The sequence below is a fragment of the Varroa jacobsoni genome, unplaced genomic scaffold (genome assembly GCF_002532875.2).
Source record: "Varroa jacobsoni isolate VJ856 unplaced genomic scaffold, vjacob_1.0 scaffold_567, whole genome shotgun sequence".
NCBI classification, from domain to species: Eukaryota; Metazoa; Arthropoda; class Arachnida; order Mesostigmata; family Varroidae; genus Varroa; species Varroa jacobsoni.
Window position 1 is genome coordinate 243,083 of NW_019213469.1, and position 19,644 is coordinate 262,726.

Here is a 19,644-nt window from a genome sequence, read left to right on the forward strand (position 1 = left end):
ATTCCATGTATACGTAAATCGGTTGCATAGTTCGTCTACGAAAGTGAGGAAATTTTACATGGTTTCGAGCCTACGCTGCCGCTCGGTACAACCGTGATATTAGGGGGAGGAGTGCGGATCTTGCGACCTAAATACTTGACCTGCTCTGATCCCAGAAATCTGTTCGGAAACGATTAGTTAGAATAAGGCAGAGATATGTTATTACATCACAACACACAAGATTGTTTCAGAATAGATCTCAACATACCTATGGGCTCCTATGGCCTTTATCACCACGCGCAATTGGCCAAACAAATGTCCTGCGACAAAGACGATTGGCGCTACTTTTTCGCGTATTTCAATGCAGCAACATTACCTTCCCTGTGAGCGAATATCCAATAGAAACGTTCATTCGGATATAGTCGCGGCATTCTTTCACGTCTCGTTACGTGGAATTAACAATAGCAGTAAATATTTATTTGTTAATTTGAGATCAGGCCAATAAAAGCATGTTTGCTGCTAGTTTCGCTTGAAAGTGACTTGTTTTTTGCTTCGAACATTGTTCAATTTAGGACTTAGTCCGCTACTTCATACGATTCACAAGCGTCTGGAGTTCACGCACGTGTACTGTATATGGTGTTGTGTGTCCTATTTTTCTCTTAGCAACGTTACGGGACCAGCGTCGCCGCGAGTCACATATGCGTATTAGCATATGCGACTGGTGGCCGTCCGGGGTAATTGTATCGTTTCTATTAAACGCTAAACAGCCAACCATATACGGATTAATCTACGGAGCTAGCTTTGCTAAACGTACATTTGTTCTTCAACACTATCTATGTTACATAGGGAAATTCATCTAAAGTACTGTGCTTTGTGCGTAAGGAAAGCACAGGATGCAGTAAAACGAGTAGTGTACTTTTTGTCAGAGAAAAACTGAAAACAATTATAAATGTATGGGGCACATTTTGCCGGACCGTTTGCTGCAGCAGACTCGCTCTCTTTCACAGTTCTTAGTACTAGGACTATGTAAAAAAGCCTCGAAAATTTATCAGTGGCGCAAAAGCCATTTCTGATGACCCTGACTCGTGCAGGAACGAGCAGCTGCATTTGATAGGACAGAATCCATCGCGAATGGTCGTACAAGTTTTTGCAAACGTACAAAAAAGGAAATTTTAAGTGGTTAAGCTCAATAAAAGTCGTAAGCGAAGCAAAATGCGTTCGTAAAGCTGTTCTCGTCGACAAAAAACTTAGTGTATATATATATATATATATATATATATGTATGTACAATCATAAAACTGACACAGGTTCAAGTTTACTGCAACTACAGTTTTAAGCAGTATCGGCAGACGAAACAAGAATAGTAGACAGCTGTTGTAGCTTGGAAAAAATCGAACTTTTCGTTGAGAGCAGACTTGCCTACAACGGTGAAAATCGTTGCAACAAGTTCTACACTCTGGGATGCCTTCTGATACACTAATGAAGATGTACATAATGTTTGTCTGTTGTTATATTTCTACTACTAAAGAAAGATACGGTCAAAGCGACTTGCTTCGGGCTTTACCTTAGAAAGACTGGCGTCGACTTCATTCATGTCACTTATCAAACAGGCAGTTCGTTGATGTCTTTATTTGTTGTGGATCAGCGGCCCGATTCGGCTCGGGCTAAAAATACACCGGAACACCACGCAGCGGCATCTTGATAAAGTATTCGCGCACGCTTGCATTAACCACAACTACTGATGCAACCCAAGAAAATGTCACTTAAATTTATATCCTATAAGCATCGCGTTGAGGTGACGGAAAACATCTATTTGATTTGTTCGAAACAACTACAACAAAACAGAAAAAAAAAGAAAAAATCATCTTACTCCAAATCCAGAGACTGAAGACAAAATCTGCGCTTTTTTTTTTTGAGAAAACTACGTGGCTTTTTAACGGGAAAAATTTTAAAAAAATAGACAAAGGTATTATGAATGATTGTGTGGAACGAAACAAGGTGACAAAACGATATCGGAACGAAAACGTTTAACGTGCAAAAAGCAGTTAACGCTTACATATACTTTGGACGTAAAGGGCCCAATAGTTGAAATATCGTAATTCGACGAAAAAATATATTTGAATAATAATTAAGACACTATAAAGGAAGCTGGCTATGCAAGCCTAGCCTAGAAGATGAAGTTCCACAAACCTCAAATTGATACTTGTAACAAATAGGTGAAACCCTACATGGAGCCGTATGTTGATGTGAGCACGACTTTTATTAGAGAACGTTAAGTGGTACATCTAACTTAAATTTCCTGCGGACGTCTAATATTCAATGGGGCAGTGACACGACGAAGCAACCGGAGCTATTGACGATTTTGCCTTTGAGCGTGTTACTTTGCATAACATACATACGTACATACATACATACATACATACACACACACACACACACACACACGGAGGGTGGCTTAAATACGACTCTAAGCAATAGTGATATTCTTTAGCGATTTCAAAAATATATAATATCTGGCAATATACAGCGTAGTCGAAGATATACGACCAGTTGAAGCTGTGAATACTTTTTCTAATTAAAACCAAAGACGTAATAAGCACGATTTCAAAGAGAGAACAAACAAAATAAGTATGGAAATAAGTCGCGTATTAACTTCGCGTTTACCATAGACATCTAGAGCGTTTGTACGTCACAAGCTATATGGCATAAGGCCAATCAGAACTTTACTTGGATGAAAAAGCGATGCTGATCATGGACTAACCTAAACACTGAAGTCGGGATAGGGACAATAGCCGATTCTATTCTGCAGACGTTTTGTCCGAAAAAAAAGCGGACCGGTCTGAGCTAGAAGTCACAAATGACGCGTTAATCCGCTTTCGGCCTAACACATTAACAGGCTACTGATGAAGATGATTTTGAGGAACTATCTTCACTGTTAGCATGAACAGCGCGTGCAAGACAAATCTTCTTCTACTTCATCTGCATATCGTATACTACCTGTAAATCAAATCTGCAGTATTACGCTATCGGGTTGTTCGCGCTGGCTGTATTCGTTAGGACAGACCGCGTTCTAAAAACTAAAGGCTATTACGGAAACGATAAAATTAACCTAAAAGGTCGTTCAACCAATTTCCAAGCAGATAAAAACCTTAAGGCCGTTAAATCAGTTTTATGAAAAATGTGATATAGGCTTGTGGTTTAAATACCGCTCGTTTCCTAGTTGCCTGTTCAGCCAGTAACGACTATTTGTCCCCAGCACGGATCCGAGTTAGCACCATTCATACTGTGTGGAAAGCACGTCCAAAAGCAGGCTACCTTCATTAGGCATAACACTTTTATTATTTAAGCTTTTTATTATTTTACCAAGCTTGACATCATCGTAGCGGTTCGGGTACGTTCGGCAATTGTTATTCTCTATCCGACAAACACTCTAATGAAGCGCCGATGGTCGTCTGGAGATGACCTGTGATAAACCATCGCAAGTCGACCCCTGGCTAAACGAATACAACGGCTTCCGAGCGAAGCCTTCCGTAACAGGCGAAGAAGATCTATTTTGAAATGATAACGAAAAGATAACGGCATTTGTCTGTTGATAATGGAAAAAGAGCTATCGCTTAATGGAGCTCGCGTTCTGGTTTGATATAACGCTCGCTCGCTCGCTCGCTCGCTCGCTCGCCCGATCCGGATCTGGTAGATGAAACAGGTGAACCGGCGAACTAATGAGTGACCGATACTAGCAGCTGCCGTTTAGAATAAGCGCAGATTTGTTTCGTAGACGTAATATTTAACACCTGTTTCTACTTTGTTCTATATATAGTCGTTCCCTGAAGCCAGAAAACGTACGATATGGCCATTTGTCAGCTACTTCATTCGAATTTTTTTCATTACCCTCACCTTACTAAGCCAAGTGGAACGGACTTATGGCTCTTGTGGTATTATAAGGGTCAAACTGTTGCTGCCATCTAACATATGCACACGGCTGCTTTCATAAACTTTGTTTTATGTTGGTAAAGTTGTTACCAATAGCAATTTTCGTTCGATATTATGTGCTGGTAGTGTATTCATTCCAGACCGAAACTTAAAGCTTCCTTTAAATCAGGGTGACGTAACTTCTATGTCGGCTGCACATTAAATGGCAGTAATAAGCTAGTCGACGACCGTTTTTTTTGAAGTTCAAAGAAAAGGTCAGATCCGAGCATAAACTTATTTTTGAGCAGTAGAGGCCCCGTTGATTTCGTAAGGCTCTAAGAGCGAAAACCACCAAAAAAGCAAGTATATTTAAAACTATCTCTCTCTCTCTCTCTCTCTCTCTATAGATATTCCGAAAGAGTCTCTTGATATCATTTGGAGAGCTCTCGTTTGGTAGCTGTTGAGGTAGCGGAAGATACGTAAATGATTGCAATAACAAGTGGATTTCAGTGTTTAACACATAACCGGCAAGCTCTATTCAAGTTCGCGTGTACCTAAATGCAGTGGCACAGTAACGCTACCCTGGTCATCCAAGCGGTTGACTAAATGGCAGCATAACCCTGCAGTATGCGAATTATATAGTATTAATATAGAAATTGTATTAATTCACTGATTGACAAATCTTCTCTTTATTCAACCAATGTAATAGTAGAACGACTTTTCACCCGATGTACATATATATATTGTCGTTAGTGTTGTTGACGATGGTGCCTGCAGTCACAATTACGCTGGTCTAGTAATCACTGACAAAGCGGCGAATATACGGTTCTTCGTAGCTATTTATTCCCGCTCGATCCTAGCGCCATCATAAACTACAAACAACAAAAAAATCTAGCCAGATCCGCACTAAAATTCAACCATTTGGACCTTTAAAGTTTCCGTTCGACGGTAAAAAGCCACCGATAGAAATGCGGAAAGTCCCGCGCTTTTCGAAAAGCGGTAACCAGTCATTTTCCAACAACTCTGGCTGGAAGAGCTAGAGACCCTTTGGAAAGATCGCCAGCCAAGGGGGTCACTAGCACAAATGATACCAGTTCAAAAATAGCGTCTCTTCTCGCTTGCTTACTGTGCAATAAAGGTGATTGTGACAACGATGCTACTGCTCATAACGTTAGGAAAAGTTGGCCATGAAATATATCTTATGAGAGTAGTGTTAACTTCAAAGAAAATCAGAAGGGAATGACCAGTTACTTCAATTAACGATACACATTTGAACCTATCTTGTTTGTACCAGTCGCGTACTTAACGCATAAATTATCCCTATTTTGAAATTTCTTATGAAAATTACCCGGCGATATTTGCATGAACAGCGAAGTCCGAATGGATAATAGGACATCTATAATATTCCTATATGTGGCCTATACTGACACACTCAGTAATCTTATATGGCACACTGTAATTGGTTCTATTTGATGTTTCCTCATAAGAAAATTAATTTACCCCAAAGGAATTGAGCTGCTTTCCTTGTATGACCCTTATCGTCTGGCTCCTATTTAGCCAGCAGTAGATCACCCTCAAAAAATCACATTTTCTGACACTGTCGCAATATAATAGAAAAGTTCTATCAGTATCCCACGCTACAACATCTCAATCGTGTCTCAGGACACGGAATGATGACAAACGGTAAAGTACATGCGGCGTCTTGGCCGTCATTTTGTCGACATGTTTGTGATATATAGCACTTACCAGCAAGCTCGATCTGGCTGTGCTCTTTATATGTCAAAGGACGCGTCACTCCTGATTCATTACTGAGTGTTCGGTAACTACTTTTTATAAATTATTTTATTTTATTTTTCTTTTTGATTAAAAAATAATTTAAAATTTTTAGATATTTTCAGTAGCTATTCCATAACTAAACAGTAATGAAAAGTAAAAAAAAAAAAGTAAAAATCAGATTACCTTACCTCGGTCGAGGAATCGATCTTACGTGAAAACTGTAACGTCAATCATTTAGATCGTCCTATTGTATCTAAATTAAAAACAGTATAGTATTCGTGCGTGCCTTCGACAGAGCAAGCCGCGACCGTTAAAAAATTGAAAAAAAAAAACACTCAAACGCTACCGTATTTTTTTACCGTACATTTGTTGCAGCAGTTACGTTTCGATTTTATACACATACGTTGCAACATTTCCATGATAAAATATGATTCGGACAACAGGTCGCGATTATCTACTCTCATTAAGTCCGACGCGTTTGTACCACTGGTTTGCGACAAAGATGAAGCTACATTTGGAATGCATTTCTGTAGAAAGTCTTGAATATCAGCAAATGGAACGTGTGACTAGTCGTGTTGCCATAGATCTGCCCAGTTACCAAATCAAGGGTACAAGGTTAAATATAGATTCAGTAGTCTTTTTTGTCCGCTCATTGTTGGCTGCTGAGATGATTGCGCCTAGTGTTTGTTTATTATGCTCTGGAAATCATTTCATAGCATCACTCTGTACATCCAGGCTCGCCGACACAATCAGACAATTCAATCAGCGTAGAAATCGCTATAGGGGACGACATTAAATCATAGTTAACCTACATACGTAGACCACCCGTAGTGATGAATTATCGATCACAAGAGGGCGCTCGAGTAGAACCGTCCAAAATATTGTCTAGAATAATCAACTTAACGATAATAGTCAACGAAAACAAAACCCTAAGAGGGCATGTTTTGTGACAGGTAAACTATTTTTGCCGAGTCTGTGTTCCTCACAATGCAGGTACATCGTAGTTGAGAAGTTTACTACCATTGAATTGTAAATCATCACGTAAAAGGGGCCTCGGCTGTCAACTACTCTGTGTATGCGGTTCTCGGGCGTCCGCGGCTGAACTCAGCAGCTAATTGTCCTCTCACTGAAGAATTGCTTGCTCGTAACATCTTTCTCAATTAACAATTATCTTTAGCAAATAGGAAGCACTCTGACTTCTTTTTCGAGATCCTGACGTAACATGGACATCTATGGACTGCTAGTTACCCTACGCTATGCCTCTAAAGTTGTAACAGCAACGTACCGTCCTTGCGGTTCTGCCATCAATATACCCTTCATGTGTCAAGTCCGGTGTTGACATTTGGCATTTCATCAGACGGATGGCTGGCTTCCAGCACGAAATGCAGTCTGCTTGTCCGCTTATGCCCGGGTTCGAACATAGACGACAACATCTTTCCAATGACCAGCCGGCAAATACATTATCTATTAAGTTATCACTATACTCGCAGCTACTAAAAAATGCTAAGTTTTGCTTTCCGTGTCGATCCTTTATACAATGTGTATACAAAGTATGCGAATATTAGAAATGTGATTTTGTTGTGTCTACGGTTCGCTGCTTCAGTACTTTTTGCTAGTTTTCCTCGAATTTCTACTTCGTCCCCCATTAGGGGTACGTTTTTCCGCTGTCTTTTCTTTGCCGTAGTATTGCTCACTGAATGGGAAGCGCTGCAAGCGCCTTCTTCTGACGGGATGTGAGAATCACAGCTGAAAAGCTTTTACTGTTTATCTAATTAGATTGAAACGATCAGCTTTGTCAGCCTCGATAACATTTCATAGGCATGTAGCAAAGCACTAATACCTATATCTATCAAGTAATCTCTGTTTCACGTTGTATGCCTATGCACTACCATACCCTATCAGTCCGTGGATATTTTCGCACAACCATGACGTTCGTTCGGATCTCATTCTCTCTCAGCATCAGCGGACTGTCAAATGAGTTCCTTCGTAAGCCCGAAAGTCGGCCAAATATGTTGATAGAAATACGTGTACGTACGAACAAATTAAAGACTCGTATTTATTCGTGAAACGAACCCAGAAAGCGACTTGGGTCCGCCTGGTCGTAACTGTTCCGAAGCCGTTAGCGCATTATTTTCACAAAAGGAAGAGAATTGGAAAGGTAGAAAATTGGCTATGCACACGCATAGAATCCAATATATTTAGCTGAACTCCCGAGCTAGCCTCGCATCACGCTCAGAAATACCAAAACAAGCTAGGTAGCCATCTTCTCTGCGGCCCCAAATACCTTCCTGAAGAGCTACATAAAGAAAACCGAAATCATGATCAACAAACAAATCAAACCTAACGGGTTTGTCAGCTTCTCGAGAACGACTTCATAGGTTTTTCTATTTGTAATTCACGTAATCTCTATAGATTCATTCTATATTTCACCGACTGTCAAACGTCGTCAAACTTTCTCAGCGTTTGACTCTTTCGACGGTCCTTGTCCCCATATGCCTCAGATTTTTCTTCTGGTGTTTTTTGCCCTTTGTTTTCTTTGTCTGCGCCGTCGAAACACACTACCGATATCTCGTATAGCAGCTATTATTTTGTGGCTTTCGGGTAGCGTGGCCCGCCGCCTTCCGCTATTACGCAGCTCCACTTAGCGTGCCCTAATGGTTTGCATTCATAACAATATTTCCGTTGAGGACCTCTTCGCGTAATTGTACCTCTACAGAAAACCAAGTGTTTTCATCGCGGTCGTCCTCTTTCATATTATAGTATGATTATGATGATGATGATTGTGTTTTGGTTATCGGTAAAAAGGGCTTGTCTATGTAATGGCGATGTTTTTCAAGTCAAAATCATAAAACTACAAAGGCTAATAGTTCCGGGTAGTTCGAAAGCACACAATGAATGCTGTGGTCTGCCTAGCGCCTGTTGTTCAGTCATGGCGGTGGCCAGTGCTTCAGCTCGTTTGTTTACACTATTTAAATTTGTTTCGGGGTGTCACCGCATCAACGGAAAAAGAGTGAGCCAGGGGCACGCTGCCTTTTTAACCGCGAATGTTTAAATTGCCTCGAGATACAAATCATCAAAAGACTGCCAATAGTGAACAGACGCTTAACGTCACCAGCACTAAACGGACAACGGACACCATTTTTCTTGTGGCCGCTTGAAGCATAGGACCCGCAAAAAGATACGTAGTTGAAACCTATAACCGAGGTGCAGTGTTTGTTGTTTTTGCAGGACCGCTTGAAAGACATCTATTCTTTTTCATCTGAACTAACTGTATTCGGTCGGACAGACACTTTTTTCATTAAAGTAGATCGGTTGAACATTAGCATCATGTACATCATCTATGACCTAAATGTTCTCTTAATGTACTTTCAGAGTATAATCATTGTGCTACTAAATAATGCGACAATTAAAAAGCCTAATTTTATCAATCTGCTTGGTCTGAGAAGGTTTATAGTATATTCGGACGGGAGATGACTAACAGACAACCTAACGACATTGCTCCTAAGTATATACCAGGGCATATTTTTGTGGACATCAGGGGTAAACCAGTGAACTATTTTCGTTGAGTTCACTCGAATTGGATATCCGCCTTAACGTAAATGTATTCTTTACGTATTTGATAGCCACCGTTATAGATAAACACAAAAAAGAGCATTTTCTAAACTACTCCTAAAATATAAAAGAGCCGCGACTACCTGTACCCTTTAGTCTGCGCGCTTTATTGAGCTAGCTGAGTATACGTTACATGATCTCTAAACAAATATGATTCAAGTGTAAAGCTTCAAATAGGATTGTATATAAGAGGGTAGTGCATACTCGCCAAGCGGTTCCGATTTAAGGCCGGAATTTGAAAAGTTACTGCACGAAAACCGTGGATGTCTCTAGTTCTTCGAGAACACTCCCAAGAAACGTTTTCAAAGAAGGGGACAAAAACGACGAATACAATGCTCGCCTAGCACATGCTTCCCCTTAAGTCCTTCTGCGAGTGATTACCATCGGTTTTTCGAAGGGGTGCCGTTGTTATTACGATTTGCCAGGCGAAATATGGCATGTTTCTCTGATACTTTCTTGACACTGGAGTAATACAGCTTGTGTGTATGTGCACGTTCGTAGGGAATCTTCTCATAACACCGCTGCATGTGTTCCGAATGGCCAATGGTACCTGCACTATACAGCGCCAACGATGAATGGAAAGTTATACGGTTCCTTTAGGTCTTTTGAGCGTTAGCCATCGCGTAAAATCGTTAAATAGAGCGGCTGTTCGAATGCAGTGAAATGCCATTACACAGGAATAGTAGACAGTACAGTTAGTGATATACTATGGGTCCACTGGGTTGAATAACGAAGGCGGGCTCAAACAACGATTCATATGCGATGGTTACGACTCGTTATCGCCGTCGAAATCCAGCAGAGAAGTCGCGGTGAGTCTCTGTTCTATGAGACAGTTATAACCGTCCTGCGCGTGCGCACGGATTCCACTTTCTCCCACTCCGGTCATTTCGGCCACTCACGTTGCTGACGGAAGGGGCGGTCGCGATGACGATAATGATGGTGACACTGTGCGAAATATCGTCCCGACGCTGCTTCTCTCGCCTGGATCCGTTCCGGCGCGATGCAGCACTGGCGGCAGCCGTGCTAGTAGTAGTAGACCTAGTCAGTGCCTTAAGTCGCCACTATTCTATTGTGGTCGATGTCGATAACGTCTGCCATATTGGCGGTTGCGTTGTCGTCGTTCGTCACCAACGAAAACAATAGAAGGGACGGGCGAAAATGTGTGGCTGCGCGAATAGAGGCTGAGCGGCATGGCTGTCCTAAAACGTCTGGCGTTGTTAGATGGCCAACAATAGACGCTCCACTCAGACTACCGAAACGATCAAATGGAGACCAGCGGCTCGTCTGTGTGACCCACTGACTGACTGACTGACTGACTGCCCGTCCGTCCACCCTCCCTCCCTACCTAACGCCCCCCCATCCGCCCGCACAATGTGTGGAAAGCTAAAGATGTTCGTTACGGAGTAGAAAAGCAAAACATTTAAACGTGATTTTGCACGCATATGTAGACATACACGTGCAATCACATGTAGAGACAAACACACACCAGAGGAACACGGGGTGATAGTGTGAAAGTCGAAGCAAACTCGTGTGATTCAGCTTGCGCACAGCGAGGTAAGAGGTATGAAGAGAGGGAAGAGAAACGTAAGCATGAAGACGACTCGATGTAAGCATGAAGGAGAAGAGACGACGACTCGAGGGGGACAAAAGAAGATCCCGGACAAAAGAGGTAAGGAAAAGTCGTGATTGTCGTAAAAGTGAAAGGAAAAAGGGTCGGTGATTGTTGCGAGGAAAACAAGCCAATATGCCAACGTCCGTTCATAGCAGCAGGCGAGCTAAAAGTATATGGCAACAAGCTCTGTTACGATAAACAAAAAGTGAACTGCTTACTAGCAGTACAAGCTTATCCATGTCATACATATTTAAATGTGAGGAAAAACAGCGTCCATATTTTGAAAATACCGAATTTAAAGCAGGCTCTTTAATATTTTTTCCGCAATATTTGCCGGTACGTGAAAATTAAGCATTTCGATTTTTAATCCGAAATGAAGCAACTGTGTGACATCTATATGCGAGAAGCACCTGTGATTAGAGTACGTTTGTAAACTATATAAACATAAAATTCTGTGAGCATCTATCGGCCCGTACGCATTTCAGTCCAGGTCTACATCAGGCCCAATAAAATATAATCAAATAAGCGAAATTCATTACCGTGTTTTTAGACAATTCACTACATACACAATTTTCAAGCTTTCGGGTGTTCCGAAGAACATCGACTGCAGAACAGGTAAATCCTTTCGTGGCTGAAACTTCGTGACGATGAGTACTTAGCGGCACGAATGGTCTCCTTGAGACCTCCTTGAAAAAAGAGAAGGTTTCCTCATACGAATTAACATAGCGGAACTCATGATCTGACTTTTTTTTTGTCTAAAGCTAGCGCCAATAAGGATTAGGCCAACAGCGAGAAAGGCCCCACAGAAACTGTCCATAGAAAAAAAACTACAACTAAAAGGAAATATCTCAGTGTTTGTTGTTTCGTGCCACAAGCTAAAAACGTTAATAACAAACACTATATAATTTAATTCGTATTATGATGCAAACACTATAGAGTTGATTATGACAAAGGTTGAGCTATTATGCCCCAGGGGTCATTAAATATTACTGTGATACGTTTTGACAGTTGAATTAGGTTGAATTGATTCAAAAGGCCAAGTTAATTGAACAGTCTCGAACCGGGCGTATATTTCAGAACGTTATTTTCTGAACTTTATATTTCTAGTGTTTTGCCATCTGACAATTTTGTCCGTTCCGGTAATATTCATGCTCTCGGCGAGTGTTTGCTGTTTGGCCTATGATTCTCTACTAAATCAAATAAAAGAATATATGTCAAAATAACAGGGAAAAAAACAGCTAGCCCCGAATAGAAGCCGCTATTTTCGCTTTGTTCGTTACGTTCAGCAACATTCAGAAACGAGAAATGTTCTTGTGATCATCAGTATTTTCAGCACAGACCCAGATGTCATTATCAATCGAGGCACAGTCGACAGAAAACAAAATCAGCGTTCTACGTTCTATTATAGTCTAGAGCCACTTTTTCCACGTGATTGACGAATACAACTACCACACAAACGACTAGAACTAACGGTTCTTTTCACCGTTCAGACGCATACGATAGAATCTCTTTGTTACAGGCTAGCGTCGTTGTAACAGTCTGTCGCTACGGCATCACCAGGGGGTTCTGTCCCCCTCCCCTGCAATCCGTGTGTCAAAATTTTCCAGCCCGAACGTTTCAAAGCGACGTCTCTGCATGAAGATACACGGTTTTCTCTGTGTAAAAGTAACCGAAGGCACCACTTCCTTTTTTTCTATTGCTTCCGTTGAACTGGAAAATATCGAACAAATCTCTGAAAGCTATATATTATACACTAGCATATGCCAACAAGTGTGCTAACGGAGGCAAAACACAAGCATTTGCCTACTTACGAATAACAGTCTTATTCTAAAAGTACTATTATTGTTATTATTTTTACGATGTTTGACTCGAAAAAAAAAAAAAAATGCTAGACAAGGCAGCAAAAACTTGGGTCTTTTTCTAGTAGAGTTAGGTGGTAAAGATTGGCACCGGCAATTTTTGCTGATGTGGTAGGTAGCGCTCTATGTACCGACCGACTAGCATCGCCGCATTGTCTATCGTATCAAGAAATTGCTGCATTCACGTTTGGGCGTTGCCTGCGATAACTCTTTCCCACCTTATTAATAACGACAATAATAATGACGTAACTGGGCGCGTTTTGTCTCCATACTAGATTTCAAAAGCTATGCGATTCCCAATTATTACGCGCCAAAAAATAGCTCCACTGTTAACCTTGGCTTTGTTGATTTAATTCGACATTTTATCATAACCGCAAAACCGAATAGTTTATATACATACATTTGCCTATACAGATAATCCGTCTGCTTGGGCTACGAGCGATGCACTGTTAAATGTTTGTCGCTTTCAACATTGTTTTCGTTTTGATTGACCATATCTACGCGACAACCTTTCCGAGTAAAGTCGTCTGCTATCGCCGTTGCAATTCACGCGGGTTTTAGGCAAAGCAGTTCAGGATTGATATTTACGTTTAAGGTAAAATTCTCAGAGTTCGGACCAGTTTGTGAAATCCTGCTAGTTAGATCGGAGAGCTGTAACAATAATACCCACCAATGCGTCTTTGCTTCAATCAGTCCGAGCCAACTGATAGCTATTTGTTATTCCTGTTGTTCGAAAAGTCTGACAGTCGTCGAGCTTCCTTTTGCCGAGTTCGACTGGCGCAACATTACGAGGAACATCCGTAAGCCGCCAACAACAACGACTGTCTTAAAGCTGCTGCGATCTTTGCTGCAGCACGCGCAATGCACAACCACACGCAAGGATCAGGAAAAGAAGCAGACATAAAAACAGCTCTGAAAATATTTCCAGATGTAGCGGCAATGGCCGATCTCTGCCGGAGTCGTAAAATCGACACGCGGTAGCGGGATAAAAATAGCCAGAGACATATAAAGGGAATCTGGAGATAAAAATGCGAGAAGTCGGGAAGAAGGCGGAAAGCAAGACGTTCTGGTGCGACGGTAGAGCTTTATTGTTGTTGTTGTTGTTGCTGCTGCTGTTGGTGGTGGTGAACGAGAATGCAGACCAAAGGAGCGGCAGAAGAACGCCTCGTTCAGAGGATTTGTCGTATGTGGCCATTGCTGAATATGCATGTAGGCGTCACAGCAGCTCATACTGAAATACGTGGACTATCGTCTGTTCGTTATAGCGACTATACTTGATTTAGTTGGAAACATTATCGAAGTGATCACAATGCGCATTTAGTGTGAAGTATGTCTATATATGAAATTAAAATTTGCTCCACTTTCAGTTTATCGTGTCGATGGTTATATTTCGCTTTAAAGTTAGTAAAAGTCAACGATGTAAATTGTCTCTATTGTTCTTGGCGATTGATTGAGCTTAGCTCAATATGTAGCGTAGTTACATACGCTATCGACTCTCAGTCACTAATAGATGTCCAGTGGAGGCGAAAGACATGAGCAAGTATCTATTTTATGTGTCTCTTGAGCGGCAATCAACTGTCAAACGCAGGCAGTCGATATTCTTCCTCATGCTCACATCCGTTTTTCTGTGGAGATATGTTCCTCTCTCAAGTCAAGTCTGTGTCAAGGAGACGGAACCTTCTTCGCAGAAGATGGATGACGCTCAGCCTATTTAAGGAAAAGCGTCGATTAACGTCGATGCAAGAGGACGAAGCGTTTCAGAAGGGCCGCAAAGGAACAAAATAAAGGCAACAACTAATGATCGGAGGTGAGCGAATGGTGCCACTACATGCCTGAAAGCTTTGTGTGCGCGGGGGGGAGGGGGGTGTCTCCCTGGGTGGTCCACATAACCAGGTTGAATACCTATGCACATATGTAGCTGCAACGTTTTGAAAAAACCGGCAGCTTAGCTTCGCCAAAAAAATTGGAAGTTCTCGTAAACACAGATTACGTTCGTACTGTTGAGCAGATATTATAATTCGCATTATTAATGCTCGATAAATAACTAGGTAACGACGGTCGATAGAGGCCTGACATATGAATCCACTAATTTGCTCCTATAGCGTATCGGGATTATTTCTCACCATCTGATAGAATTTCTTCGATGAAAAATATATATTCATTGCTAATATACTTAGTCATTAGATTTTCTCAAAGTATTTAGTATTCAATATATCAGGTTTGTTTTTTTCCATTAAAACCTCAGCTGATATCCTTACGTCTTCTTATTTTTCTTTGGCTTTCTTTTCCTATATATGAATTTGTATACTCATGGCAGAATGTCACTACGATCAACCTCCGCCATCCACAGCCGAGTTGCTGGCGGGAGTTTATTTCGCATAATACTTCACCCATATATACACAACAGCGTCTTCCTTTAGCCTTATTATCGGCGTCAGCGGCCGATGGCCCTACGCAGCAGCTCACGAGTCACAGTTGATGTGTCTGTATTAGCCTTTCATTGACGTTTTCACGCAGTGAATGAAGAAGGGCAACTGCCATATGTCCCATTTGAAGGAATTCGTTTACAGATGTTGATGCGACCTATCTATAATCTAGCATAATTCGAATCTATTGGAGGCCATGTTAGCCGGTGTGAAGAACTGTAATGTATCATCTATTTCGACCTTTTTTTTTTGTGTATTAACCGTGTCTAGCCTTCCGACTTTTAAGGGATCGGTTGAAATCAAACAAATTGAAATCATTTAAATTTAAGTTACCGCCAAACTTCCCATTTCGGCGCAGTATATCCGTTGGTTAGAACGAATGATCTCGATGTCTGCGTAGCACTGCTTATGGAACACACTTACCAATTAGAGTAGTGGGGTTGAAATGCTGCTAAATGACCCCCGATAGAAAGTAGCATGGGCCAGCTTTAATGGCAAGTTTTCTGTCGATGGCCTATTGTAGTCACGATATGGTAAAGTGGCGACGTTGATATTTGTTGTTACACTTAAGCGATTCACCGCTATGAAAGTGGAAGAAAACTATTTGGAAACTCAAAATACCTCATACAACATCGATTAATCACAAATATAAATATACAGACTAAACGTCTGAACTTGGGTAAGATTCGGTAGTACTTTTGAGCATAAGTGAATGACCATAAAACATCACAGATGATTGTCTCTAATTTTAATGGACAAAGATTCGTGTTCTTATACCACAAGCAGAACTCCCATGAACCACCTAGCACCCTGATCACCCTTGAAGCAGATATTCCTAACCATTGTATCAGGCAGACATGGTCCGACTCAGCATTTTGCTGGCTACGCATATTGTTACGGATCAGAAGAATCAGCTTGACAGCCATCTGTATTATAACGAAATAGATATCTACAATAATAGGTGCACATTATACCTGTGAACTGCTGTGTACGGAGAATAACCTACCAAACACCCGAGCGTAGGCTGATCATTCATTGCATTGACGCAATCCTAATTGCATACAAACACATGCGTTATCGAGTCGGAATAAAACGCTTATACTACTACCAAGCAGATCATTTAAGAGCGCTGTAAACGAACAGGATCAGCATTTACCGCTGCTGAAGAGATCGGTTAAAGCTCTACGTCGGTATAGGAAGATTATTCCAACTGGCGCCTGCTGTTACACATGGGTTCTATTAGGACAGTATCAAGACTAGAAAAGATTTAGGCTAAGAACAGCTTCACCTCGCCAAGAGCAAGTTTTCATCCTTCTCGGGAAACCGCAGCAGCGAAGAACAGCGCTTTTACCTACTTCCGCTTCTATTAAGGTCTTTAGGCTCGCCCCTCGGCGCCTTTTGGAGTCCCCAAGTTGTTTTACCAGCGTCGTGGCCTAGAAAGACCAGAATTGTCAACTATGGACCAGGTGTATGAGTACAACATAGCATAGCACGGTTCTAGCGTCAAAGATTATACGAGTTATGATAACAGCACTGTGACAGACAGCAAAAGAGGAAACTATTTTTACTCCATTGAACGAAGCGGAACGCCATGTGGGCCCAGCAGCTCTGCGACCTTACCGGCTCACTCACAACTAGAATACCCAGTGATGCCTTAAACATGGACTGATCTCGCGCGAGCCGCGATACAAGTGAAACAAGTAAGGAGTCAAGCTAGAACGCATTCAGCATTCATACCAAGAGCAACCCTGAATAAAACAAGTTGCTGGGAAGTGTACGTTTGTCATAGTATCTCGACGCAAAACAGGAACAGAGAATCAGGAAGTGACAATGAGACGAGTTATCTCCTTATTGTTTTTGCCACCACAATTTCTACGGTACCACGTTCGTACAGATGCATTGAGTGGAATTGGTTTCTAAGTGAATGTCGAAATGAGTCATGCATAGATATCGTCATGGACGAAGGAGACTGAGAAAAAGAACCCACAATAGACGGAACCTTCTGGAGGTCGTGAAAGGGGCCCTGCCCTGCGTTGCCTGTTCTCTTAAAACGGGACGGGCTACAGAATATAGAACTGGCTATTCTAGGTTGGGTGGAACATTAAAGGAAAAATCGTACCTGCCAGGTAAGCTGTATGAGAACTACCGCCATATGTTGGTCAGTAGTTTGGATTTGGTAACAGCACTCTGCACCGTTGATCAATAATAGAACAAATGACCTTTTCTCAAACAAAGAATCATTAAGCCGAAAAATCATTATGTAAACATAAAAGTCATTCATTTAACTCAATTTGTTTGAGAATGTCGCCGATTAATTATGTCCAGATGTGTGCCAGTCGAATCAACGAAGATTTAAGGATTTTAGCCAATTTCAGAGAATATATCGTGGATAGTTTCTCTAAGATGAATGACTACGTCCACGTAGCCATTCACACAAATACTTACGTTGTTTATTTATTTAATTGAAACGACCTACTAGAATTAGCCCCGACAACGCGCTGGGAAATATTACGACACCCTACTACCTGTTATTTACCTAACGAGCCTATGTTACGAGTGGGTAGATGTCAGCCCTCACACGAATGTTTAAATACGAAATCGGGGTAACAACGGGGTAGCAATTTCGACGCGCTCTTAAATTATGAATTTGTCTCGGCAAATCAGCGCGGTATAGCTCATCTATATTGGATTTTCTAGTGTCTAAGTGTAGTTACCATAGTGTAACAATACCATAGTGTAAAATAAATCATCGCTAAGATCCTTAGGTTAAATTATGGCTCGTGTAGGAAGTTGCGTAAATGAAGCACTTCAGTTAACTTTGTGCCGTTTCATATAGTTTTAGGATTGCATGCTTGTTTGTCAATAAAGATATCGCATCAAAAGCAATAACACTAACTTTCGAACTAGACGGCTGAATGACTTAGTACCAGATCGCGTCCCAGGTGATCGCTGTACGTCCTATTGAAATCATACTATATCTTGACGGTGCTAGGCCAATAGGAAACCTATTCATTACGAAATATTATAATTAAAAGATTAACTTTAGCTGATACCTGTTCTGTTAAGTGTCAATGAATGATTTACGAACTCCAAAAGACGCGAATAGGATGACGCTTGACTTCTGACGCCTCGTCATCTGTACACTGCCGTGTTGACATTTCATTGTTGCGCTCGGTTAGATGTTATTACAATAAGTCAATCATCAGTGTCCGTTTTTTTGTCCCAAACACAATTTGGAGCTGGATTTTATATCGCCTTTCACGGTGAATTACATGAACGCACCGAGTCCCGGTATCGAATCAAATATCTCGATCGACGACTGGGTCATATACTGTTGCATCTGGTACGTATCAGCGCGCACCTCGTACTATCTATATATAAGTTGTCTCAATGGGCAAAAAAGAGCCCACGTTATTTTAGAGCCCGCCACAGCAAATCAGTTGCCTATTGATCAGACGAAGATATAGCGCGGGACAGGACAACCAAGGTGCGTATCCAAGGCCGACTGACCTACTAATATAGGACACTGGTTCGTACCCAACAGGCAGGCGATTGCATGTGACTGATGAGTCCCATCATAGACGATCGAATTAAACGCTATGTTTCACCGATCTCTGCTGACGATCTAACGCTGACGTCGCTCGCCATACCGTAGCCGTATGTAAGACTCTCTTTTTTGCAACGATACTTTATAACTTCAGGACGATGTTCTGTTACATGGTCTTTGACATCACACGTTACCACACTCGGCTCAATTTCATTACACTTTTCATTCTAGCTTTCTCGTTTACTCAATTATCCGTTGACATGCGTTTCATTCAATAGCAAAAACCGGGCGGAACGTCCTACGTCAATCTGCTGACCATGGCCAACGTCAAGCATTAGGCAGAAAGATTTGTTCACTCAAATGCGATGATAAACGATTTTCGAGAGATCTACCACAGCTTCTAAATGTGAGCGACATACTGCGGCCACACTGCAACTGGAACGACCTGGTTGTTTCCTGCAATAGTCCCGAACGGTGTGATTTTCAAAAAGGGAGACCTTGATTGACCGCCCAGGTCATGTGATTCGAACACCTAGGACTGATTCTTTTAAGGATCGATGACAATAAATGAGCAGACGAAATATTGTTATCAATGTTACATAATAATCACCTTATTCTTACAGACACGATGATTAAAAATGTTATAGCATTGTTGACAGAGCGCTCTGAGGCGTCTGGTAACAAGTTAATTATTATTTACGGTTAACAAAGCCTAAACAAGATATTCTCTATTTGCCTTAGGCTTCCTCTCGTCTTCAAGCGAAAACATCATTGTTATCTATCGCTGAACGTGTACCGTAGTAATATACGTCGTTGATAGAATCGAAAAGTTTATATCCTGCATAACATGTTGTGGACAAAGCCATTGTATCTATATAGAATAGATAGAATCTTGCCCTGGTTGATAGTTCAACTTTGCTCAAT

At 41.4% G+C, this 19,644-nt stretch overlaps 1 protein-coding gene and 1 long non-coding RNA gene across 8 annotated transcripts in view; one reads left to right on the plus strand and one right to left on the minus strand.

Moving 5' to 3' along the window:
• LOC111261547 (uncharacterized) overlaps window positions 1-15,682 on the minus strand; it is a 37,170-nt gene extending 21,488 nt beyond the window's left edge. Inside the window, exon 1 of the long non-coding RNA XR_015311588.1 lies at window positions 15,597-15,682. This is a non-coding gene — a long non-coding RNA (uncharacterized LOC111261547). The remainder of the gene's footprint in view (window positions 1-15,596) is intronic.
• The window catches only part of LOC111261544 (uncharacterized), a gene marked incomplete at its 3' end in the record, with an annotated part of 60,321 nt that overhangs the window by 32,522 nt on the left and 8,155 nt on the right, over window positions 1-19,644 (plus strand). For 2 of the 7 annotated variants that reach the window (XM_022835133.2, XM_022835137.2), the window contains 1 exon segment: window positions 17,238-17,299. Coding sequence is in view for 3 of the 5 variants with exons in the window: in XM_022835128.2 (XP_022690863.1) it covers window positions 17,113-17,299 (187 nt within the window). 7 annotated transcript variants of the gene reach the window in all.